General features: G+C 36.4%; 1 protein-coding gene across 1 annotated transcript; it reads right to left on the reverse strand.

Moving 5' to 3' along the window:
- Positions 1–3314: 3314 nt before the first annotated feature.
- LOC145160574 (uncharacterized) lies at positions 3315–4981 on the reverse strand. The gene has a single exon (XM_079079843.1). The coding sequence runs from the start codon at positions 4466–4468 to the stop codon at positions 3458–3460; it is 1011 nt and encodes a 336-aa protein (XP_078935969.1). The 5' UTR covers positions 4469–4981; the 3' UTR covers positions 3315–3457.
- Between the last annotated feature and the right edge of the window lie 22172 nt (positions 4982–27153).

Consider the following 27153-nt stretch of genomic DNA (forward strand, 5'->3'; position numbering starts at 1 on the left):
AGTAATACTGAGACGATAATATCTTATAATCTTGAAACGGAGAAATATGAGTTGTAATTTACAAGTCGGTCATGCATTGGTGATACGAAAACGCATCAGTAACTTGGTGTTATAAAACGTATTGTCGTGTATAATTTGATAAGTAAAAGATACAAGCATATGAGTCAAAGTTTATTCGTTCCTTCTGCCCTAACGGGAAAAGCGATATCTGTGGGCCCCTCGATGATTTGGTGTTGACTTATGTGTTGGGCCCAGCTAGGATTAAATTGATGTGTTCAATTAGAAGTCCTACATCATCACAAATCGGAAATCGGGAAACATAGATTCTGGATAAAGAGATTGATTACATTCCATGTCTTATGTCTGGGGATATCTTGCAGAACGAAGGATTATATGATCACTTATCTAAGGACACGTAACTGACTGGGTCAGAGTTCAGCAGCAGCTTTTGGAAGCTACAATTTGCTGGTCAAATTTAGAAGGCATACTAGCAATTATAGTTACAGACTTATCCAAGTGGGAGACTGTTGGATTAGGTGTCTAAGCCCATAACTATAATTGGTATGTACTTGAATTGATAGCAGCACAGTCCTTTCGGGTTGCCCTCAAACCTAGCAACTGGACAAGGAAATTATGAAAGGAAAGATATTGATTTATTATAAGATTAATGAATTAATATAAATGATTTATTAATATGTTAAAAGATTAATATATTAATTAGAAATCATTATGTTTAATTAATAGTTAGCCAGAAATTAATCAGAATTAATTTTGGGGTTAAAAGTATTAATTATAAAGTGCAGGGACTAGTTTGCAGTTATCTAATAGTTGAGTGGAAGGCTCCAGAACCTCCTTGGAAGGAGGTGGACGAAATCTATAGGGGAAACCTTAAGGATTTCGTCCAAGGGGCTTTGGATAAGGCCTTTGGATTAGCTTAGGCCCCAAGCAAAGGAGTATTAGGGTTTTCCCTAAACCCTAGATCCCTCAACTATATAAGGAGCCTCCCAGCTCCTAAAATCGGCCACTCCTACCTTGGAAGAAACCCTAGGCCGATTTTTGCATACCCTAGCCTCTCTCTCCTTATAAGTTTCCTTCTTGCTAGCTCTTGGGTGTGATTCCATTAGATGCATTACATTTGTGGTGCTAAGCTTCCAAGAAGATCAAGATCAAGAGGATTGTCAATTGTTTGCTATAACAATTGAAAGGTATGTAACTCTTAAACCCTAGTTTGTTAATTTCGAAATTAGCCTCTCTCCTATAGGGTTCTTGTTTTGCAATTTAAAGTTATATGTTCAATAGTTAAAACATAGATCCAAAGTAGGTTGCATGTGAACTTAGGAATTATTTTTCTAATTTATTTGTTTTACCTAAAACCCATCACTTTGACCAACTATTGAGTTCACCCTTCCATTTCTTCTATACTCTGGTGAAACTTGTGTAGGGACTCTGTCAAAGAGTATCAAGGACATATACCCTGCCAACTGTGTTTGATCATTAGCTTCATCTATTATTGGGGTTTTATCCTTTGCTGGTACTTGAGGTACATTTGCTTCTTTTGGAAGATCACCATCACAGAGCTCCTTAATAATAACCTTTTGCTTTCCTTTTGGAGACATAAAATAGGTCAGCAAATTAGTTTGTCCATGTTCTGTATACACTTCAATGACCTTGTTATCTCCAATATATTGAGCCAAATTCAAGACATCATTATCATTCCCTAAAGCTCTAAGACCAAAATCCAAGTATTCATGAGGAATCCTAAAATGGTAATATATTACTGGGGGTACAGAGTAACCTAGCTCTAGCATCATTGCGTCTAGTTCATGAACTGAGAACTCATCAATGTCTACTAAATCAATATATCGCACTTCACCTTTAACATATTTCGTGTTTGGAAGCTTGGTAAAATTTCCACCATGGTGTAGCTTTATGGTGAACATTGTTGGTACACGCTCTACAAGATACAAAAAACATTAAGTAAAAAATTATCAGATGTTTGTATTTTTGGCTCTGTTCTTCAGATCATCAAGAAACCCAACAAAATTTCGTAAACAGAGGAGAAGTGAAACTAACCATATTCATTTGTGATGTCATACGTCTTGCCTTTTGGCCTAATCGCCCACATTACGAACACCATTTACAGTTGAAAAGCAAAAACAAGTAAACACCTTGGACCAAATCTTGATTAGGGTTTTTGCGTTCAAAATGAATGATGAAGAAGATGGAAGTGTAAGAGATAACTAAATATGTTGTGTGTAATATGGCGCTAAGACGATAACAAGTGAGTTTATTTCAGGAATTGTAAAAATGGTCCCTCAAGTAAAAAGACATCTATGCCCTCGTGTGCAATGCATGTGAGGGGTTTAACAGCCACAAACAAACGGAAGTTAACTCCAAGGAATTGTTCCACAAACAAACCTCTCAATAAGGACCAGAAATCCAATTTTTATAAGGTTTGGACCATATCCACAAAAAATGACAAACTACAGGGACCATTTTTGCATTTTTGTCTTATTTAAATCAATGATTATAACTTTATATAATTAAAAAAATCTCTTAATTAATAATTTATTTAAAATAATTGATTAATAACTTTGAATTTTTAATATAAAAGTTTAATTAATTTTATAACTGTGGTTCTCACGGTTATAAACTAGTTATATTATATAAGCTTATAAAATGGTGGTCATGAAACTCTAAAAAATACATAGATAGGTTCACACACACCAACTATGATGCCTAAAATATAGTCTTTATATAAGCCTATAAAATGGTGTTCATGAACCTCTAAAAAATACACAGTAATGTTTTTATGATTGGAGTTGCTCTAATTAACCACCACTAGTGAGATAACTCTCATTTACCGATTCATACGAACATGATAAATTATCAAGGTCGTCGTTTATAGATTTCAAATGGAGACATGTGACCTTGAAACACTTCTCACAATTATCGGAGATAACTACACAAGTTTTTTTTTAAATGGTGATTTTCCATGAACATGTATTGCAAGAGATCAAGAGCAAATATATATCTTACCTGCATCCTGGCTCCTAAAAATTATATTAATTTTTGGCATGCCACAAAAAAATCCAATTTCTATACCTCAATTCACAATTTTAAACAAATTACAATGTCATATTTTGAGTGGGGGCTTAAAAATCAAACATTTACCCATTGCTAAATATTGATCAAATCACATGTATATTATGTATACTAGAACTATTCAAAATTAGCAAGTAATTTTTTTTTTTTTTGTAACAGCAAAATTAGCAAGTAATGTAATTGGAGAGAATGAAAGATGAAACAAGTAATTTGTTAACAAAAGAGCTCTACAATTTCCACATCACAAGAAACATCAAGGTTCCAAATTTGACCAAACTATTAACAAAAAGACTACCAATTTAAAGCCTAACTTCCATGAAAATACATGTTAATGATACCTTGAAGCTCTTGTTCACAATTCTGGTGTACCCATTCTTTTAATCTTCTTGTTCTTCTTCTCCATAACTGTTTTTGCAAATGAATCCACCAGCTTCTGCTGTGATTCCAGGATCATTTCAGTTCTTTTCATCTCCATTTTCATTCGCATGGATTCAAGCTCTCTTGCCATGTCCATCTTCATCATCTCTATCTTCAGAAACCCATCTCCTAACTTCTGAATCGCTGCCACCATTCCATCCATCAGATGAGTCTCATCGTTTTCCATGTCCTTCCTCATCTTCATCCCTCCACCACCATCATGTTTTCTGTTCATCTCACTTCCAAAAGCTTCCTTCACAAACCCATCTCTCGATCGCTTACCTGGCCTGTAATGTGGGTTCACCGGCGGTGGGTAGTCATCAAAGGATGTATTAGGCGGAGTAACGGCGGCGATATTTGGGATTTTGATCCGAACGCCGTTCCCGTTTCTCTTTCCGGCAGTAACACCGTTACCGACTAAACCCTGATACCGTCGATTGAGAGGGAGAGTGACTGCTTGTTTGATTCTTTTAGGATACAAGAACAATTCGTCTTCATGATCTTCATCTACCTCATCTTCCTCTTGATTGATCGGATCTACAGATGGATCTGAAGAAGAAAGACCCAACTCCATCGCATCCATTTGTTTAAAGTGAACCCATGACGACGGATACCGGTGTCCCCTTGGTGTATTCGCAATTCGTTGGATCTCCGCCCGATAACGTTTCCTGAGCTTCTCCATCTTATGACGACACTGAATCGAGGTTTTCGGTGGGTCGCTTAACGGGCACCGGACGGCGACACCATCGGCGACTTCTTGCCAGTGGGGAGCACGAAGGTTACCTCGCTGAAGAGAGTACCACTTACCACGATACGCATCGATCAACGCCACCGTCTCATCGTGGGACCAGCAGGGAGGAGGCAAGCGGCGAGATGCCGCCGGTGGTTTGGCGGCGCGTGGATTTGTTTGTTCGTGAGAGGAAGAAGGTGAGTTGGAGCTGGCCATGGCGACAGAGACGATGATGAAAGAGTAAGACCCAATTCAGGAGTGAGAAATCGGAGAGAGGTGGTCGGTGGTCGGAGGTGGTGAGGGGAGGCATAATGAATTGTTGGGGTTAGGTTGGAGATGATAAAGGTAGGGTGGAGTGGGGGTGGGGGAGAGAGAGGCATGCGGCTGACCTGGGGATCTAACGGTGGGGTGGTGGGGGAGACTAACCTGCGCCGTGCTTAAAGTGCGCGATATGAGTAAATACAAAAGCTGAGGTGACGCCACCGGAAGACTTTATTGCTGCACCGGCTGAGCCGCCGGAAGTTGGGCGGCGGGCGGACCTCTTTTTGGGGGGTCGTTTTCTTTGTCCTTATCGAGATTAAATGTTTAGCCAAAAAGGAGCTGTAATTACTGAAAGTGGCTGACATCGTAGACAAACCATGTGGCGATGGTGGAGGATCAAGAACTATTCCGATTAAAGTTTTCTTAACCAAAACGCAACATTCTTTTAATGTGCGACAATAGCAAATGGAAAAAGCAAACTAATGGTTAAATTTTTTGTATGCTTTTAAGCTATTTAACATGTTATATTTATTATTTTTTAATCGGTGTGTGCAAAATTTATATAAAACAATAAATTTCGAAGTAAATTAGGGTGATATAACCCTTATTTTATAGGAAGTGTAATATGTAAATTTTATATTATGCAAGAATCATTTTTATAATTTTTTTAAGCAAGTTGACCATTTCTATGAAAAAATATATGCATAATGACCTATAATGACCTATTCTGCAAATTACAAGGACCCTTTTTGCAATTTATTTTATGTGTAGGACCTCAATTTAGTAAATTTGTTATCAGGAAGGGTGTTTTATGTAATTTTTTTGACAAAATTACATAAAGATCATAGGTTTACTAAATGTCACAACTTTAGGCATGCTAATTTTTTTTGACATGATTCATATGGTTTCTAAATTTTGCATTGTTGATCATTTTATTACAGATTTAATCTAAAATTACTATTATACCATTTTTCAATTTTATTCTCTTTTTTCTTTTATATAGTTTTATTTAGACAAAACTATAAGAATAGTCCATGTGGGTAGCTGAATATTTTCATTTTGGTCAAACAGATTTGGACTAGCACGATAAGTCTATTTTGTTGCGAGTTTGGTAGGTTAAAATGATTTTTTGCCTTTGATGTTTGTATTTTGGAAATATGACTTATTAAGGTAATTAACTTTTCAGTTTGTTCATATATGGGTAACTATATATTTTTTTTGTATACATCTATGTAACGAACTTTTTGGAAGTGTTTACATATGACCATTATGACCTGTTGTAGCAGGTTACATCCGGTCATATTGGTCATATGTGAACACTTTTAACAAATTCGTTACCTCGATGTGTAAAAAAAATAGTTATCCAAAAATGAACAAAACGAAAAGTACGAGTAAATTACACGAATGGTCCCTATGGTTTGGGGGAATTTATGTGTTTGGTCCCTAACTTATTTTTTTAACTCGGATCGTCCCTACTGTTTATTTTTGTTGCGTGTTTGGCCCATGTCTTACCTAAAAATACTATTGTGCCCTTATTAATTTATTTTTTAATTAATTTTCTTATCTGTGTATTTATTTTTTATATATTTCAAAATTTTAATAGACCCCACATATCTGTATCTCATCTTCCCCAACTTTTATTTCCTTTTCATCTTTAGTGACATCGACGTCTTCACCATCCATTCTTTTTTCGGTCCTTCAACTCCGGCGAATCACAATAAAATAAAACTTTTTTGCAACAAGCCCAAATCATAGAATGTTTACAAAATCATTGTTTTCAAAGTATTGTTCCATATCAGAGTATCACATAGATCAAAAGTACATAAAACAGAGGATGTGTATGGTCACGCCTTCGCCTTCCCGCGATCATTCGACGTACCTGAAACCACAACTAAAAACCTTAAGCCAAAGCTTAGTGAGTTCCCCCAAAGTACCAATACACAAACAGATAACATAGACAATAACAACATGTCGGGTCCAATCAACCATCAGGTTGGAATACCCCAGGTCCAATCAACCATCGAGTTGGAATAACACAATATTATGGGTCCAATCAACCATCGGGTTGGAATACCCCAGGCCCAATCAACATCTGGGTCCAATCATCCTCGTAATGGAATACCCCAGGTTGGACTGCCAGTATACAACGACTCCTATCATCCTCGGGATGGAATACCCTCGGGCCCAATCAACCATCGAGTTGGAATGCCCCGGTCTGTTGGCTCACCCACAAAGTAGTAAAGCCTCAACACCAACCAAATATGTTCACATATAACAGATAAACATATAATCAGTCTACAGACAATCATGCAGATCTATAAAACACTAAGCATATCATCATCTTATCCACCAAGATACCGATCTAACAGATCACTACGACATGATAACATACCCAAAATACCCTTAGGTCAAACTTGGCCAAAGTCAAAGTCAAATTGGTCAAATAAACTGAGTCACCCCAGCTGAGTCACCACAGAGTGAGTACGTTGGGCATACTCGAGTGTTGACCACCATCGGGGTGGTTGAACTCGTACTCCTAAAAGCCCAAAATCTCAATAAGAGCTTAATGGCTTAAGCTCTTACGTCCATCTTTCAGATCCATGGCTAAATACCCTCAAGAGTCATAAAGTTTCCAACTTTATGACTTTGCATGTCCATTAAGTGCTTAGCTCAACTTCTTAATCCATTAAGACCTTCTAAATGATGCATGGAGCAAAACCAACCATTTGGAACCCATCTTTATGACTCAAGACCCTTCTAAAGGTCTGAAAGGACAACTTAACGGGTCAAGAACATGTTATGTTCATGAATCTCCACATTTGGGATAAAAAGGACCAAAAACCCATTCCAACACAAGATCTAAATGAAACTTCACCAAGTTCAGAACTTGATACCTCAAAATGGTGCCAAAAGGTGGTGTGATCCTGGATCCAAAGAGCTTCACTCCTCCAAGGTGGTCTCTCCTTCCTTCCTTTTTCTTCAAGAGCACAAAACACACACTCTCAAGCTTAGAAATGCTTCACTAGGAGGATTAGGGTTGCAAAAACGTCTCATGAGGATAGAGGCCGATGAAATGAGGGGAAATGAGGCTATAATGGGTTTTAAATATGAACTAAACCCTAGAAATTAGGGTTTGCATGCCTGGCACGTACACCCTACGTACATATTTACATCCAACGTACTAGGGCGCGCCCTAGTACGCTCCGCGTACACACGTACGCATGGCGTACTCCCTCAACCCCCAATATTACGAAAATGCCACTAGGGCCTTAATTGCATACTTTCTACCTCACTTGGTCTAGACTTCATCCTCGAAGTTGGGGACGACGAATAACTCAGGATAATGCTCTTGTATTTTAGCCTCCGGTTCCAAGGTCCACTCAGAGCCTCTCCGATACTGCCACTGTATCTTTATCAAAGGTATATCCTTGTTGCGTAGGACCTTCATCTTCCTTTCCAGAATAGCCATTGGTCTCTCAACATAGTTCAGACACTCATCGACCTGAATACCATCCAACGGAACCACTACCTCATTGTCCAACACACATTACCGCAACTGAGAGACATGGAAAGTGTTGTGGATATGACTAAGCTCGTTCGGCAGATCCAACCTGTAAGCTACCTTGTCAACCCTGACAATCACCCGAAAAGGTCCAATATACCGGGGACCCAATTCCCCTTCTTCCTTAAACGTATCACACCCTTCCAGGGTGAGACCTTCAGGAGTACCATATCGCCGACCCTAAACTCCAACTCTAATCGGCGCCCGTCGGTATAGCTCTTCTACCGACTTTGAGCAGTTTGCAGTCTCTGCCTGATCTTCTGAAAAAGCTTTGTGGTCTGAAGGACTACTTCGGTCCTTCCTATGACCCTATGACTAACCTCTCCCCAACAAACTGGGGTACGACATATCCGATCATACAAGAGCTCAAATGGTAGGGCACCAATGTTGCAGTGATAATTGTTGTTATAGGAGAACTCTGCAAGAGGTAGGTAGGAATCCCAACTCCCACCAAAATCAATAACACAGGCTCGCAACATATCCTCAAGGGTTTGTATATTCTTCTCACTGTTAGGAATAAATCCGAGATGACGAATGCGGAATATCAAGAACAATCAAGAATCAATCACCATCACATGCAAGTAATCTGATAAAGGTTTTGTGTATATTGATTATGATATGAACGTACAAAGAAAACCATAATCAGGAAAAAGGTTGCATCAAAAGCTAACCTAATGATTATTTATAGAGAACATAAAATATTTACCAAAAATATAAAACCAATTCCTTAGAAGAGCTCGATGAAGAACTTCTACTGTAAAGGCACCGTAGGAAATCACAAAGCGATTAACCCTAAAAAGGCTTCCCTAAATAACCAACCATGTCAAATCAGTTTCAATATCTCAAATACTCACCACTCACTCTGGCCATCAGTCTGCGGATGATATGCAATGTTGAAATGTAACCTAATGCCCAGTTCCTCGTGGAACTACTGCCAGAAACGGGAAGTGAACCAAACATCCCGGTCTAAAATAATGGCGACCGGAACCCTATTATGAGCAACGATCTCCCGAACATACACACCGGCAAACTTTTCTGCCGAAGAGCTCTCCCGGATGTCCAAAAAGTGGGCATTCTTGGTCAATCGATCCACGATGACTGTCACACCCCCAAACCAGAACGGCAGAAACGTTCGGGGGCGGAGGACGTCATGTACAGTATCACAACAATTGCATAATAGTAATCAAAGTACAATAACCATTACATTGATAAAGTATAGTTTTACATTCGTGTTCAAATCAATGTATACTTGACACCAAAATGTATAGCAAAAGTTAAAAGACATGAGTCAATGAAGCTCCGTCTTCTCAAAACCTGTGGATACCTGTTTACTGATTTCTTAAGAATACAAGTAGTTTTGAAAAGAGTGTCAACAATTAAGTTGGTGAGTTCATAAGCATGTTTGTAATTGAAATCTGTAATTTGTTATTTTGAAATGTAAGTTTGTTTTCCCAAAAAATCCTATATTTTATGTTGTAATATGTTGTACTCAAAACGTGTAAATGTTATTGTACTCTGAAATAGTATAATATAGTTTTAAATTCAGATAAAACCATGAAAAGTATGTTTTCTCTGTATTGAAATAGTATTTTGTATTTGTACTTGTGTGAAAACTATGTAATTGTAAATACCTGGATTTACCATCTGTACTTGTAAAATACTGTATTATAGTTTTATTATTTAATAAAACTATGTGAAGATGTTTACTTACTCTTACACTAATCGTATTGTTCAATACCAAATTGTGAGTTATTATAACCATGTTTGATAACCTAAGATGACTTGAACACGACGTTCTTCAGGCGTCGCAGTCGGTACGACATTTGTCACCTTAGGGCTGCCGGCCTAGCTGTTGCAAGCAGCTCAGGTGCGGGATTTTCAGTCCCCTATAGATCTATACACAAGTGTCACGCTCTCCCTCCAGGAGACTCTGGTTATAATTTCAGGTCTTGGTTGGTACTTAGATAAGTACGTGAAGTGTGTCTCATAAATGCTATATTGACGGTTACGTGTAGAATAATAAAAAGTTACTTTGTAATGAACAAACTGTAAGTATATCTCATAAACTATATTTATTATAGTTTATATGTTTGTTTTTCCGTAATGTATTCTGAATATGTAATGTAGTGCATATGATCCATAAAACTGTATCTATTATAGTTTAAATGTTGTTTTCCGTATAGTAATCTGAACTTTGAAAGCAATAAGTAAGTTCCATAAACTATAACTGTTATAGTTTATATGTTTGTGTTTTACTGTGACGAAAACCTTTGTGTTGTTAATAATTCAGCAAATTTAAATTGTAAAATATGTGATACGGTTGTTCCGTGAAATTCAATATTTATACCCAAATGGTATTAAATAGTTTGCAAAAATTATATTTTTGTTAACAAGTTTAAAATGATTTTATACTTATATAAATATAATATTTATATAATTATGATTAAATAGACAGTCGAACAAATAATTGAACCCCAAGCCCACAATCAAACAAGGAACATGAAATGGCCAAATTATCAATTCTAAGCCTGTTGAACCCTAATTATATAATTTATATAAATATAAATATATAATTTTAATAACGACAACAATTAATAAATATTGAAAACTTTTAGATATTAACACAAATTTTCTTGTGTTACACTTGTATCCCCCCCCCCCCTAAAACAGTGAAAAATCATGAAAACGTAAGGGTATGAACTCACCTTGAGTGCGTGTTCTCGGTTGGTTACGATGTGGTATTTATGATTCTCGGGTTAGAACACGTGTTAACAAACGTATCCTAATAATATTATATATGGATTAGTTGAATTTACATGTTAAATGTTTGTATAAGACTAAACTAATTCATAATACTTACAAATTATATGGAAATACGATGTGTTCTTGAATATGAATTGAAAGGAAAATATGTTTGAAACTTGAGAGAAAATGGGGAAGTTTCGTTTACTAGATGTATGAAGTGAAATTCATCTTTATATCATAACTTACTTAGGAAGGAAAAGCGTCACACCCCAAAACCGAAATGGCAGAAACATTCGGGGGCGGAGGACGTCATGTACAGTATCACAACAATGCATAATAGTAAACAAGCAACAACATCATCCATTGCATTAATAGTATAATTTTAATACAAGTGTGTTCTGTAGTTTATAAGACACCAAAAATATGAATCAAAATAAGAGATAAGTCTTGAACGTGCTCCATCTTCTCAAAACCTAGTCATCGGTACCTGTCTACTGGTGACCTGAGAATACAAGTTATTTTGAAAGCGTAGATCAGCATTAAAGCTGGTGAGTTCATAAGTATTTTAGTGTCATTGTTTGTATAAGTTTGAAGAATGTACTTGTAAATGTTTGATGTAAAAGTTCGTAAGTATTTGATGAAAGTGTTTGTAAACTTCCTAGAAAATCCTATATTTTCTACTAAAGCAGTCTTCTACCAAGACCCAACTGTTCTTTATGTTTGTTCTTTTGTAAAAGTGAGTATTTTCCCAAAGTATGACTATCATTACCAAAATATAGTTTTCATTACCGTTTATGTGAGAAGATCACAATGTAAATGACGTGGGAAAAATAAAGAAGTACTGTAGTTTTATCTAGGTAACTACTCATGTACTAACTACCTTTAAACTTGTTAGTTAATTAAGGTAAAATGTGATATGATTGTAACCATACTTGATCGACTAGTATAACACGACGTTCGAGACGTCGAAATGGTATGCCATTCGTCACCCATAGACCTGCAGGTCCCACTGTAGCTAGCAGCAAGGTGTAGGAGGGTCAGTCCCGTATAGATCTATACACAAATTCACGCTCTCCATCCAGGAGACTCTGGGTATAAAACATGACACATCAGTATATTGCCGAACCATGAAGTAGTATCTCACATTATTGTTATAGTATTCTTGTATTTGTATAGTATGTTCTAGTGTAGTGTATGTTCTCTCTGTCTAGTATGTAGTATGTTCTATAGTGTATAGTGTGTAGTATGTATAGTTTCTCGTTATAGTATGTACTGTTTCTCTTTATAGTGAGTATTGTCTCTCGTTATAGTATGCTCTATCTGTTTCTCTTTATAGTGAGTATGAACTGACTCTTGTATGTTTCATTGTTCTAGAAATAGTATTAGTGACTTCCTAAACTATAACTATTATAGTTTACTAGCAATGTTGTATGTATGAATGAATATGATTATACACCTTTGCTACCCAAAGGTATTGAACTAATAGGAGAACTTTTATATCTATATACATACACATAATATATAACGAAGGTTCAAACGACCTTCGGACAAATAACCGATACCCTAAGTCCACAACCAAACAAGGAACAGGAAATAAGGCGAGCTATCAATCCTAAGTCCTTTCAATCCTACTTATATAACTATATCTATATAGACATGATTTTGACAAAGTATAAGTTTTTAAAAGAGTTTAATAGAAAGTATTTAACATGTAAAAGAGTTTATAAAACGATTTGAAGCAGTTTGTTTGATAACACAGTTTGAAATGTAACAAAATCCATTTATTTGATAGTTATTAATCACATGCGATTGATATAATAACTATAATAGTTCAACTTGTATTCCCCCCCCCCTATAAAAGCATTTAAAATCATTTAAAAGATAAGTTAAGGGGTATGAACTCACCTGTAGTGAGTGATACGGATGAAAGATCGGTTTGCAGGATGCTAAGTGTCAAGTGAAGACTTGAGCACAACGGATCCTAATAAGCATATAATGACACATATATGTATATAATTAGTGTTTATACAACTAATCATGTAAGGAAAACACCCTAGGACTTAGGAAACACTTAGAATGAAGTGTTAGAAGTACAAAGGGTTGCATCTAAGGGATGTATGGCCACACTATGGTGTTTACGGCCAAGGTGTTTACGGCCCTTGAGTTTACGACCATAGGGTTTACGGCCCTATGAGTTTACGACCGTAAACTCATGAAGTTTTGTGCCAAAGAGGTGGGTTAAGGTCCTTCAAGTATGTAGGAAGTGTTCTACACTCAATCCTAGCCTTAAAGAAGAGTTTATGTCCAACTTGTAGCCTTAACAAGGGTTTACGGCCAAGGGAGATGCTCCTGGCCGTAAACTCTCTTTGATCTTGGATATTGGATGATTTCAAGTAGCATAAGTAGTAAGTACTACACATAGGAAGGTACTTAAGAGTTTAGAAGCCTTTAGGGGGTCTAAGGCCGACAAATGCACCCTTAACAAGGGTTTACGGCTAAGGGAGATGCTGCTGGCCGTAAACTCCTATTGTTCATGGGATTTGGACGTTTTCAAGGTGCAAAACAAGGTTTCCTACTAGATAACAAGTATAGGAATAGGATACTTACAATATAGAAGCAACAAGAGTTGATTTCGGCCCAAAACACTAGTGTGTGTTCTTGGTGTGCTTGGGGATCTTGAAGATCAAACCCAAAACATGAAGTTAATGGATGAAATTGAAGGATGAGACTAGATAACGAGTTGTATCAACTAATCAAAGGATGAAACACTTACATTTTTGAAGAATAAGATGAAGATCCTTATGATACTTGAGAGAGAAATCAAGTTCTTGAGGTTGAAATGGTGAATAACAAGGAAGAAAGGGTGGAATATCATGTTTAAGGCCCGAGTTTGTGGCCACCTTGAGTTTACGGTCGTAAACTCATATGGTGTGGCCGTAAACTCCACATGATGGAGTTTATGGCTTGCTTGGTGCACAAGGACCCAAGCAGATAATTCCTAATACTCAATTCTTTGATGTACCAAGTTTAAAACGCTCTAATTGACTCTAAATAATGCTAGAAGATAGAAAAACAAGTCCAGCTTTGATTGATTTGAATGATTATTCAAGATAGTGTTGGATTAATGTCTAAGTCCATAACTATATTTGGTATGTACTTGACCCGACCTGGCATGGTCCATTTGGGTTGCACTTCACCGGCACAATTTATATGGATAGTCTTTTGAGAATAGTATATTTATGATTTATATTAATATATTATAAGTTCTAATATATTAATATGGAATCATATTATTTAATTAGTATTGATCAAGAATTAATTTAGAATTAATTAAGTGATCAAAAAGAACTAATTAAATATGGACTCTTATATATATGGAATGGGCCAAGTTCATTTAGGTTGGGCTAAGCTTTCGTGGATGGTCCTTGGAGCTTTTAACCCATGGATCCTATGTAAATGAAAGGTCATGGGTATTAGGGTTTACATGGATGTAACCCTAATCCTCCATAATATATAAAGGGGTCATTGGCTCACAAAATTGGCACAAGTGTGTGAAAATAAGAGTGGGCCGATTTTAGTGTGCATACATATTCTCTCAAGTTCTTCCAAGGTGTTTTGGTGATTTGTGATTCCATTTGAGGCTTCCACACTATTGGGGGCTAAGCTCTTAAAGCTTGAAGACATCAAGCTACATCAAAAGGTATGTCATCTAACTAGAACTTTGTAGTATATGTGCTTCATAATATGCTAGTTAGGATGAAACCTTGGAATAGTTAATATTTGCATGTATAATAGAGAAAACATAGATCCAAGGTTTATAAGGTTGCATGTACACCATCGGAGTGTTAGAATGCTCGAAACCCAACAGTGGTATCAGAGCCATGGGTTGTTTTCTATTATATTTGATGCAAATGTATTTTTTTTTCAAGTTGAAGGAAAAAAAAAGGAAAAAAACATGAAGTTTGTCATATTTTAAGATAATTACTTGATTTTATGAAAAACTAATTATTTTTAAAATTTGAGTCACTTTTCTATATGAGTTGAATTAGGTCAAATTTAGTAAAAGATAAAATGATATGATTATTTTATTAGTTTTAAAAGTTTGATCTAAAGAGTTTTTTGAAACCTCCATAAGTTACGGATATGAAAAGGTTTTAAAAAAAATTGATTCAAAGTTTTTTATAGAGTTACAAAACTGGGTCTTAATGTTTTAAAATTCCATAACTTGTTCTTAAGTTATGGAACATGAAAAGTTTTTTTGTGTTACCTTGTTTTATGAGTTAGTTTAGATTGATGAAAAATATTATTTGTTAAGTTGCTTTCAATCCATATTAATTTAAAAGAAGTTCATAAAAGGTGTTTTTGTAACTTTTCTTCAAGTCACATAAAAGGTCACATTTATGAATCTTAAAACTCATAAAAGTGCCATAGGTTACACAAAAATGAAGAGTTTTTTTTTTTCATTAAACTATTTTATGACTCCATAACTTGTCCTCAAGTTATGGATGTTTAAAAGTCACTTCTTTAAAAGTGTTATTAAAGAATAAGAGGTTACATAAAAATGAAGAGTCTTCATTTTAATGAACCATTAAACTCATAAGTTATGAAATGAAAGGTTTTGAATAGTTTCAAAACTTTCCCTCAAGTTTTGGAATTTGTAAAGTCTCACACACATTAATGCTTTAATTCCAAACTCTACAATTTTAAAAGTTAAAATTCAAACTTTATGGACTTCATTAAATTAGTTAAAGTGTTTAATTAAAAGAGTTAATAATTCCATAAAGACATGGTTTAAGTTTAATTAAATTAAGAGTATAGTTTAATTAATAGATTAAACCACCAAGTATTTTAAATGTTTAAAATACACCCTTATACTATTATTATAATTTTAATTATATAGATATGTATAAGATAAAGTCAATCTTACCGTTAGTAGGCCTCATTCACGAAGCCGGTCTATAAGGGGGTATAAGGTTACTGCCTATAAAATGGCAGTTTAATGGGTGTCCACTCTCACCCACCGCTTCCTTGACCGGTGGAGGGTCGTTAGCCGAACAGGTAGGACAAGGACTATAATTCTCCCTTCATTCTAAGTATAATGATAAATACTAAGTAACTAAACACTTATAAATTCCCAATCTTAGTTACTTAGGAAAATGTGAATAAGGTGCTAATCCATGAAATTACACTTTGCACTTTGTTTAAGCTGTTAGTGGAGCGTGTGTGGTTAACCGGCACACTAACCTGGACTTAACAAGGTAGGCAAATGGTAACTTAATGTTTATCATAGTATCGTTGGAGCGTGTGTGGTTAACCGGCACATCGATTGAGGGGTAAATATTAAGGGTACCAAGTATATTTGCATGGTTACTTCACACCTTGTTTTGTGATCCTCGGCATCCCAGTCACAAAACCTGAAGGGCACACTCGAGATTGAAACATGCCATTGAAAAGTTCAATGAATCTCAAAAGAATCTAGGAGTTTCAAAACCAATTAAAACCTAATAATACATTTCGTTTATCTTGGTGGAAATTGGTGAATCGTCATTCACCTACCTTCAAATATTTTATAGCTTGGATTACGACATCCCTCTTCCAAGTTATAAAATAGTTTGTTGGGTCCTAGCCTTAATATATCATATTGGGTGTTATATTAAGGACTTAAATCAACTTTACGTGAATTTCTCCCATTGTTGATGTCTGGTTTAGACAACAATGATCTTCCCAAACCAAGCTTTCCTAATGAATATGACTTCCCGAGTTTGGCTCATGGAAGTCATACTTCTTTTCCTCCACCTCCTCCAATTATTCTCCCTAACCAACAAGTTCAAGGTCACTCAAGCCCTAATGGCAAGCAAGGTCTATGTGTGATCACATCTTAGAGATGAAGTCACATATTGACAAGCCGGGAGAGTTGGGTGTCAAAGTCTTGAGAAAGTTGGATGTTCAATCACTTTCTAAGTCACATAGTGAGTTCCTTTGGGACTACTATGAAACAGACTATGACATGAACCTTAATGATCATATCTATTTGCTTGGTGCTGCTGAATCAGCAATGATTTGGAACGATAGTAAAGCAAATTTGATTAGAAGATTAACTTCCCAAAAACTTTATGGACAGTGACAATGGTGCCACTGGAAATCCAGAAAAAGCATTCTCTTCCCAATGGAAAGGGATTGACCATAGTCAACCCGGTTGACCAAATGGTAAAGAGAAAGGCTAAGTCTGAGATAGTCCCATTACCAAAGGGTCCATATGTTTATTTTGCCAAAGGAAGGGGCGTTGATTGCAAAGTTGCCAAATTTACCTAAGGATGTTAAAGTCAATAAGTTTGACTCTACATCAGGTAGAGCCCATTATCTAACTCTGTTAAGTTCTATTCTGAGATCCTTATTACATGATGTGACTGGGTCACATGTTGATGTTTTAAGAATCAAAGAATAGAGAGAAATCTTAAAGGAAGTATATGCTGATTCTGATCGCGAAGGTGGATTTCGATCGCATCAGAATTTTGAGCAATTGCTTAAGAAGTTATGATATATTGCTAAGGAATAGATAACAACAATTTTCCATGTGGATTGTAAGGATAAGTTTTTCCACAAAGTTTTAAAATAAAAGAAAAATTGTTTAATTTTATTTATTTGAAGTATCCTTACAATGGTATTTGTGGAAAATTGTTGCTTATATGATTCCACTGACAACAATATTGGAAAATGGATTTGATTCTTTCATTTGTGGTAGTGTCTAAATTTACCAAATCAGGAAAGTTCCTCATCACCCAAGTTTCAATTGGACCGAAACTTGGAATCATGCAAGTTGAATAGTATGATGAATGAGAACTTTCAAGCATTGGAAAATCAAGACTAAGTACTTGCTCACATGGATGTGTGAGTCAAGTGAAGGACTAAAGGGATCGAGTACACATTCTTGTGCACTGGTCATGTCCACCACAAAGCTCGTTAAGACTATTTGATTTACTAAAGTTTAGTAAATATGGTTATACTTACAAGTTTAAGTATAATTCTGAAACATTGGAAAAGTCTCAATGTATGGCAGAACGAATGGGAAGAATCAAATTAGGCAGAAAGATAAAAGTTTCTCAAATCTGAAAAGATGGGAGAGTACTTTAGTATCATGTTTGTGATCATCTTAATGATTTAGAAATCATATCACAATTAGTCCTCTAAAGGTCATCTTAGTGCATTATTATGACTAAGAAGAGGAGTCATGAATTGTTGAAATGGTTAGATCAGGAAGATGAGTCATACTTCGTTCCAAAACAATTCTTAGAGTCATACTCCAAGATTGTAACTTGAGTGACATATCTTAAAGAAAGGTTTAAAACACTTGTCAAATGTAAGAGTAAAAGTGTCCTACTCTTGTACATTTGAAATTGGTAAGTTGTGATGTTTTGGATAAAACAAAGACCAACTAAGGCCAATTGTGTGAAGTGTTTGTCTTGATAAAGAATCCGCACTATCTCTTGAATATTTGGCAAGATAGTCTTATATGTCAAGAGGATAGTGGGAGTCTTAAAGATCCTAAAAAGAATTTCAAGAACTAATCAAGAATAAAACCTGAGGTTCTTCACTAGCACACGACTTGAGGTTTATAACCTATCGTGTTGACATATTCTGTTCCCATTCCAGTTAAAGTTGGCTTTGCATAGGAGTTCTGAAAGTTCTCAATTGGTTTCATAACAACATGGAAGCAATGGCAGGCCCTGTACTGCCAGGTGGCAAGAAGTTAAGATTGCATAAGTTCAGTCCATATGAGTTTGGATTTGTCATTATCCTTGTCTTGTGACTATGGTTTTGACGATTCACATGGATAAGAACACATACACCATAAAATCTAAGGGTCATAAGGTTTCTCTCCGATTCATGAAAATGATGGTGAGGAAACACTTCCACCAAGTAGATTTGAAGCAGATGAATGTTACTGAGTTCATGCGGTAGATTGAGTTTATAAGCAACCGGACCAATTCTAGCAAGAATCTCGAATGGTCCGATGTACCTTGGATTTAGTTTTCCATGTTTTCCGAAACATATCATTCCTTTCCAGGGTGAGACCTTTAACAGGACGCGGTCACCAACCTGAAATTCCAAGGGTTTTTGACGTTTGTCCGCATAACTCTTTTTTCTGTCTCTAGAAGCTTTCAGTCGTTCCTGGATTTGGACGATCTTTTCTGTGGTTTCTCGAATGATCTCGAGACCGGTTAAAGTACTGTCGGGTATTTGGTTCTTGGCTAGTTGCGTATCACCTACTTCAACCCATCACAGAGGAGATCTGCACTTATGGCCATAGAGGGCTTCAAATAGGGCAACTTTGATGCTGGTGTGATAGCTGTTGTTGTACGAGAATTCAACGAGTGGTAAATGGGTATCCCAAGCTTTACCAAAATCTATCACACAAGCCCTCAACATGTCTTCCAGTGTTTGTATAGTTCTCTCCATTTGCCCATCAGTCTGAGGATGGTACGCTGTACTCATGTCAAGATTTGTTCCCAAGGACTTTTTGCAGTGATTGCCAAAACCGCGAGGTAAATCTACTATCTCGGCCAGAGATAATGGATATTGGCACACTATTTAATCGTACTATCTCTTTAATGTACGTCCTTGTTAACTTCTCCATTTTATCAGTTTATTTTATTGGCAGGAAGTGTGCGGATTTGGTTAATCTGTAGATGATTACCCAAATGGTGTCATGACCACCCATAGTCCTGGGTAACCTGGTTATGAAATCCATAGTTCAAAGCTCCCATTTCCATTCGGGTATTTCTGGTTGTTGTAGTAAACCCGAAGGCTTCTAATATTCTACCTTAACTTTGGCGCAAGTTAGACACTTGCCCACATAGGTAGCAATTTCAGCTTTCATGTTCGGCCACCAATAGAGTTTCTTGAGGTCCATATACATCTCTTCTGAACCTGGATGCACGGAGTATCGAGTTTTATGGGATTCATTCATAACAACATCTCTGTAGCCACCGAACTTCGGTGTCCAGATCCGATTCATGAGATAGCGAACTCCGTCACCCTTAATTTCCAAGTTCTTTTCCATTCCTCTTAAGGCTTCACCTATCATATTATCTGGTTTCAAGGCTTCCAGCTGAGCCTCTTTGATATGGCCAGACATGTGTGAATGGATTGTCATAGATAGAGATTTTACTCGGTGGCACGAGTACTCTTTCCGACTAAGGGCATCTGCTACTACATTGGCTTTGCCGGGATGATAGCGAATTTCACATTCGTAATCATTGAGTAGTTCTACCCATCGTCATTGTCTCATGTTCAGTTCTTTTTGATCAAAGATGTGCTGGAGGCTTTTGTGGTCTGTAAAGACTGTGCATTTCGTACCATAACGGTAATGTCTCCAGATCTTTAGAGCAAAAACCACTGCTCCTAGTTGAAGGTCGTGTGTGGTATAGTTGACCTCGTGGTTCTTAAGCTGTCTCGAGGCGTAGGATATGAACTTTCCTCGCTGCATAAGAACGCAGCCTAGCCCTTCCTTGGACGCATCGCAGTAAACTACGAAATCTTTCGTCCCTTCTAGGAGGGACAAGATCGGTGCGTTGCAGAGGGCTCGCTTTAGTGTCTGGAAAACAGTTTCTTGTTTCTCTTCCCAACTGAAGGTTACACCCTTCTGGGTCAAGGTGGTGAGTGGCTTCGCAATCTTTGAGAAGTTTTGGATGAATCTCCTGTAGTAGCCAGTGAAACCTAGAAATTGACGAATCTCTGTTGGGGTTCGTGGGTCGTCCAGTTTTTGATAGCCTTGATCTTGGAGGGATCAACATATATCCCTTCCTAGTTGACTACATGACCTAGGAAGTCCACCTTTCGAATCCAGAATTCTCATTTCGAGAACTTCGCATACCATTTCTATGCCCTTAAGGTTTCCAAGACTTGACGTAAGTGTTGGCTGTGTTCTTCCTTACTTCGGGAATAGACTAGTATATCGTCGATGAAAACTATAACTAACTTGTCTAAGTAAGGTCGACACACACGGTTCATCAGGTCCATGAACACTGCGGGCGCATTCGTTAGACCAAAGGGCATTACTACAAATTCATAGTGACCGTAGCGAGTTCTAAAAGCGGTCTTTGGAATATCGGCCTCCTGGACTCATAGCTGATGGTATCCTGATCTCAGGTCAATCTTGGAGAAGAAACTTGCCCCTTGAAGTTGATCGAAGAGGTTATCTATTCGTGGTAGAGGGTATCGGTTCTTGATAGTGAGTTTATTCAATTCCCAGTAGTCTATGCACATTCGGAACGATCCATCCTTCTTTTTCACGAACAAGACCAGTGCTCCCCAGGGTGAAAAGCACGGTCTAATGAATCCTTTGATTAGAAGTTCGTTTAATTGGCTGGATAGTTCCTTCATCTCTGATGGTGCAAGACGATACGGGGATTTAGCTACGGAGGTAGCTCCAGGAATCAACTCGATTCGGAATTCGACTTGGCGTTCAGGAGTAACTCCTGATAGATATTCGGAGAAAAAATCATGGAAATCACAAACTTCGGGGATATCTTTGATGTTTTTCACTTCTTGTGTCTTATCCATCACGTGAGCTAAGAAGGCACAATAATCTTTGCGAAGATACTTCCGGGCCTTGACGCAAGAAATGATTTGAAGATTCGTATCAGTTTTATCACCATAAATAACGAGAGATTCGTTACTTGGAAGATTAACACGAAAGGCTTTTTCATAACATAGGGTATCAGCATGGTGAAGACTTAACCAATCCATGCCGATGATAATGTCGAAGCTTTTAATTGAGACCGACATAAGGTCAATTTGAAAAGAATGGTTGTTTAGAGTAAGTGAGCATCCTATGTTTATGTCGTTTGTTCTCTCGGTCTTTCCGTTCTCCATCTATACGGTAAATGTGTCTTTTAATGTTTGGGGATTTTGTTTTAGTAGATGTTTGAATTTATGGCTCACGAAGCTTTTCTCCACACCACTATAAAAAAGAATGCATGCGTAAGAATTATTGAGAAGAAACGTACCGGTAACCACGGTAGGATCTGCTATCGCTTCTTCATGGCCAATTGCTAGAACTCTTCCTACACCACCAACATTCCTTGTCTTTGGGCAACCTCTCTTGAAGTGCCCGGTTTCGCCACACTCATAACAAACTTGACTTACTCCCGCGGCGGGGACTTGAGAGATGGGTTGTGATGGCGCTTTACAGAAACGGGCTGGCATGGAGCCTTGACGAACTCCATGATCTACAAGTGTATGAGCCAGACGCTTGGCACTATCGAATGTAAGTGAATTGGCGGCAATAACGTTTCCTTGAGTCGGGGGAGTTAACCCCTAGATGTATCTTTCTACTTTCTTACTCTCCGGGGTGACCATCCCGAGACACAAAAGAACCAGGTCAATGAATCTGGCAGTATAAGCAGCAATATCGGAGTCCTTCATCGTCAGACTCCAATGTTCCTGCTCTAACTTTTGTATTTCGCCTCTGGCACAATATTCTGCCAACATCAGAACTTTTAGATCTTCCCAACTCATGGCATTGGCTACTAGGAGAGATAACGACTTGACATAGCCGTTCCACCAAGATAGGGCTCTATCCAAGAAAGTGCATGCTGCAAACTTCACTTTTCTAGTTTCAGGGCACACATAGATTTCGAACACTGATTCGGTTTTCTCGAACCAGGGTGTTAAATCAATGACACCTCCGGTGCCAGCAACGGATTTGGGCTTAACATTCATAAAGTCTTTATATGTACACTCCCTTGGGTGTCCAATACTTTCCCCGTGATTAAAATTGTGAGCACCACTACCATCTCCACTAGTACCACCGATGTTAATTTGCGTCATAGCCGCAGCTATGGCGGCTGTTACTGCTGCTTGGAAAACAACATGATCATACTGTGGAGGTGGTGGATTTGGTGGATTATTGTTGAAACGCCTATTTGATTTACGTGGCGGCATCTTGTTCTATAAATATTTAGAGGAAATAATGATAAGTCCTCTATAATAGTTACTAGTCAAGTGATATTGAACAAGATATATCTTAGTTCTAAACGTATCATATCCTGACTTTCATAGTGTTCTATGATTTACAATAGAAGTTTACTAATATAAGTAAACAGTCGCAATTTCAGTTTATGGAATTTGTAGCAACACTTCTAAGGAATTTGTATAATGTAATCCATACCAGGTCTTCCTATAATCACTTAGTGTATACGAATCATATATAATCAAGACCATATAGACCTTCGAATAAGTGATTCTACTCTAAGTCCACAACCAAACAAGGAACAGGAAATAAAGCAAAATCACAAATTCTAAGTCTATAAAATTTTGATTATATATAACTCTTATGTATACACTTAGTAACTATAGATTTACCAGTAATGATCTTTTGTTTTCCCATGTTTGTTTCTAGTAAGAATGACCTTCTTGAATATTGTTGTTTCAATGTTATAGTGATATAAAATACTCCTATAGTATTTTAACTTTATGTTTGATTCTAGAGTTCTTCTTGTATATAGATTTGGTAAGTTTTAGACTTGTTGCAACACCACGATCACTCCCAAACACATGTTGGTCGTATCTCAAATAAATATAGTTGATCAGGCTATATTTATCTCATATATGATTACATAACTGTCCAGGTTTAACTGTAGTGTTCAACATCTAAATACTTTTATGTAGTTCTCACTGTGATACTGTTTCTTGTATGTATGCATGTTAGTATACTTCTTATAAAATACTTTGATTTTAAAAATATACTTTTAGTCAGAGTGCTTCAGCCCCATTGTATTTATAGTTGTATATCTTTTATGGTTTGATATACTTAGTTCGCCATAAACAATACTCTGATACCAATCTATCACACCCCCAAACCGGAACGGCGGAAACGTTCGGGGGCGGAGGACGTCATGTACAGTATCACAACAATTGCATAATTGTAATCAAAGTACAACCACCATTATATTGATAAAGTATAGTTTTACATTCGTTTTCAAACCAATATATACTTGACACCAAAATGTATAGCAAAAGTTAAAAGACATGAGTCAATGAAGCTCCGTCTTCTCAAAACCTGTGGATACCTGTTTACTGATTTCCTGAGAATACAAGTAGTTTTGAAAAGAGTGTCAACATTTAAGTTGGTGAGTTCATAAGCATGTTTGTAATTGAAATCTGTTATTTGTTATTTTGAAATGTAAGTATGTTTTCTCAGAAAATCCTATATTTTCTGTTGTAATATGTTGTACTCAAAACGTGTAAATGTTATTGTACTTTGAAATAGTATAATGTAGTTTTAAATTCACATAAAACCATGAAAAGGATGTTTTCTCTGTACTGGAATAGTATTCTGTATTTGTACTTGTGTGAAAACTGTGTAATTGTAAATACCTGGATTTACCATCTGTACTTGTAAAATACTGTATTATAGTTTTATTATTTAATAAAACTATGTGAAGATGTTTACTTATTCTTACACTAATCGTATTGTTCAATACCAAATTGTGAGTTATTATAACCATGCTTGATGACCTAAGATGACCTGAACACGACGTTCTTTAGGCGTCGCAGTCGGTACGACATTTGTCACCTCAGGGCCGCCGGCTTAGCTGTTGCAAGCAGCTCAGGTGCGGGATTGTCAGTCCCGTATAGATCTATGCACAAGTGTCACGCTCTCCCTCCAGAAGACTTTGGTTATAATTTCAGGACTTGGTTGGTACTTAGATAAGTACGTGAAGTGTGTCTCACAAATGCTATATTGACGGTTACATGTAGAATAATAAAAAGTTACTTTGTAATGAACAAACTGTAAGTATATCTCATAAACTATATTTATTATAGTTTATATGTTTGTTTTTCCGTAATGTATTCTGAATATGTAATGTAGTGCATATGATCCATAAAACTGTATCTGTTATAGTTTATATGTTGTTTTCCGTATAGTAATATGAACTTTGAAAGAAATAAGTAAGTTCCATAAACTATACCTATTATAGTTTATATGTTTGTGTTTTACTGTGACGAAAACCTTTGTATTGTTAATAATTCGGCAAGTTTAAATTGTAAAATATGTGATACGGTTGTTCCGTGAAATTCAATATTTATACCCAAATGGTATTAAATAGTTTGCAAAAATTATATTTTTGTTTAACAAGTTTAAAATGATTTTATACTTATATAAATATAATATTTATATAATTATGCTTAAATAGACAGTTGAATAAATAATTATACCCCAAGCCCACAACCAAACAATGAACATGAAATGGAGCCAAATTATCAATTCTAAGCCTGTTGAACCCTAATTATATAATTTATATAAATATAAATATATAATTTTAATAACGGAAACAATTAATAAATATTGAAAACTTTTAGACATTAACACAAATTTTCTTGTGTTACACTTGTATCCCCCCCTAAAACAGTGAAAAATCATGAAAATGTAGGGGTATGAACTCACCTTGACTGCGTGTTCTCGGTTGGTTACGATGTGGTAGTTATGATTCTCGTGTTAGAACACGTGTTAACAAACGTATCCTAATAATACTATATATGGATTAGTTGAATTTACATGTTAAATGTTTGTATAAGACTAAAGTAATTCATAATACTTACAAATTTTCTGGAAATACGATGTCTTGAATATGAATTGAAAGGAAAATATGTTTTAAACTTGAGAGAAAATAGGGATGTTTCGTTTACTGGATGTATGAAGTGAAATTGATCTTTATATCATAACTTACTTAGGAAGGAAAAGGTATGGCAGTTATAAGCTAAATATCTAGATATTTTACTGTTTTCGGCCGAGAACTCTACCCGAGGAAAGAGATTTCGGTGCTCTAGGCGGTTCTGTTCGCAAGCAGTTTTCGGCCGAGAATGGGGTTTGCGGTCCAGGCGAGTTTGCGGTCCGAAGAAAGGAGCAGTTTCGCACGTTTGCGGTGTCAACCGCTAATGTGATTTTGGTTGGTTGTTTTCGGTCCGAAGTGATTGCTATTGGGTTTTCGGTCATGGAATGGATAAGGTTGCGAGGGTTTTCGGTTGAGTGGGAAAAATCCCAAATTTTGCAACACTTTAATAATAAAGGGTTTTCCATCTATCAAATTATTAATTTAGCCTTTTTAAATTAACAACTCAAAATTTTTGACTTCTATTTAGTAAGTTTTGACTTTTGTTGACTTTGGTTGACTTTTGTTGACTTTTACAGACTGGAATATAACGGAGAGAATCTGGAAAGTTATGAAGAATCACCAACTACCAAATGCCAAAATATCTCTTCAAAACTCGTCAGATTTTATAAAATAAATCCTTTTAGAATATACCCAATTCTCAAAATGAAGATCACGATTTCCGATCTTCTTGGCATTTCTCCCCCTAAATTGTGAGACTTATCAGCACATGGGGTATTCAAAGCAAGAGAAACAAATATCATCTTCCAAATACGAACTCCCCCTCGAATAATCATCACTCCCCCTTGAATCTTCAACAAATATCATGGAGAGAATCCGGAAAGTTAAGAAGAATCACCAACTACCAAATGCCAACATATATCTTCAAAACTCGTCATACTTGATGAAATAAATCATTTTAGAATATACCCAATTATCAAAAATTAAAACCGGAAAAATAACAAAAATAAATTTTGTATTTTTCGATTTTTAATTATTGGACAAAAAGAATAGAATAAGAGGCAATTTATTTAGAAGGGATTAAAAAGAATAAGACCAAAGAAAAGAATTAGAGGTGAAAATAATTTGGAAAGAAGGGGTAAAAACAAATAAAATCCAATAAATCTGGGAAGAATAAAGAAATCGGGTAGATTTTCTCAAGATCGGAAAATTCTAATGGTAAAACCCATGAACTTGTAAAGGATTGTGAAAGTTGATTGAATCTGCCAATTTGTTCAAACTCTGGGGACCGAAATTGTAAAACATTCATCTTCATCCCCATTTAACTGAGAAACGCAATAACATCTCGTTCTTTGACTTAGAAAAGTCAAAATTGAAATACGTCTTCATTCAGTTTCCTATTTCCAATGAAATTACGAACGGGATTATTTGTTACGAACTCCTCCGATTATGAGTTCTCCGATTTCGAATTTGATAATGAGATTTCCATGTTCGTGACTTTCAATTCCAAATGCAGCTTCAAGTTCCGAATGTAATAAAATTCCGATTCAATCCTCTGATTATGGCTTTCCGATAGGTGATGTTAATTCAGATTTTGATTTCAATTTGAAGCTTTTGGACGACGAAGAGTGTTTCGATTTCAAATGATAGATGCGAAAACCAGAATCTGATAATCCTCCCATGATAAAATCGATTTCTGAAACAAAATCAAATAG

The sequence above is a fragment of the Lactuca virosa genome, chromosome 1, assembly GCF_052849685.1.
Source record: "Lactuca virosa cultivar CGN04683 chromosome 1, Lactuca_virosa_CGN04683_v6, whole genome shotgun sequence".
NCBI lineage: Eukaryota > Viridiplantae > Streptophyta > Magnoliopsida > Asterales > Asteraceae > Lactuca > Lactuca virosa.

Bases quoted from the DNA above. Each gene is read 5' to 3' on its own strand.
- LOC145160574 (XM_079079843.1), bottom strand. From the start codon at position 4,468: ATGGCCAGCTCCAACTCACCTTCTTCCTCTCACGAACAAACAAATCCA.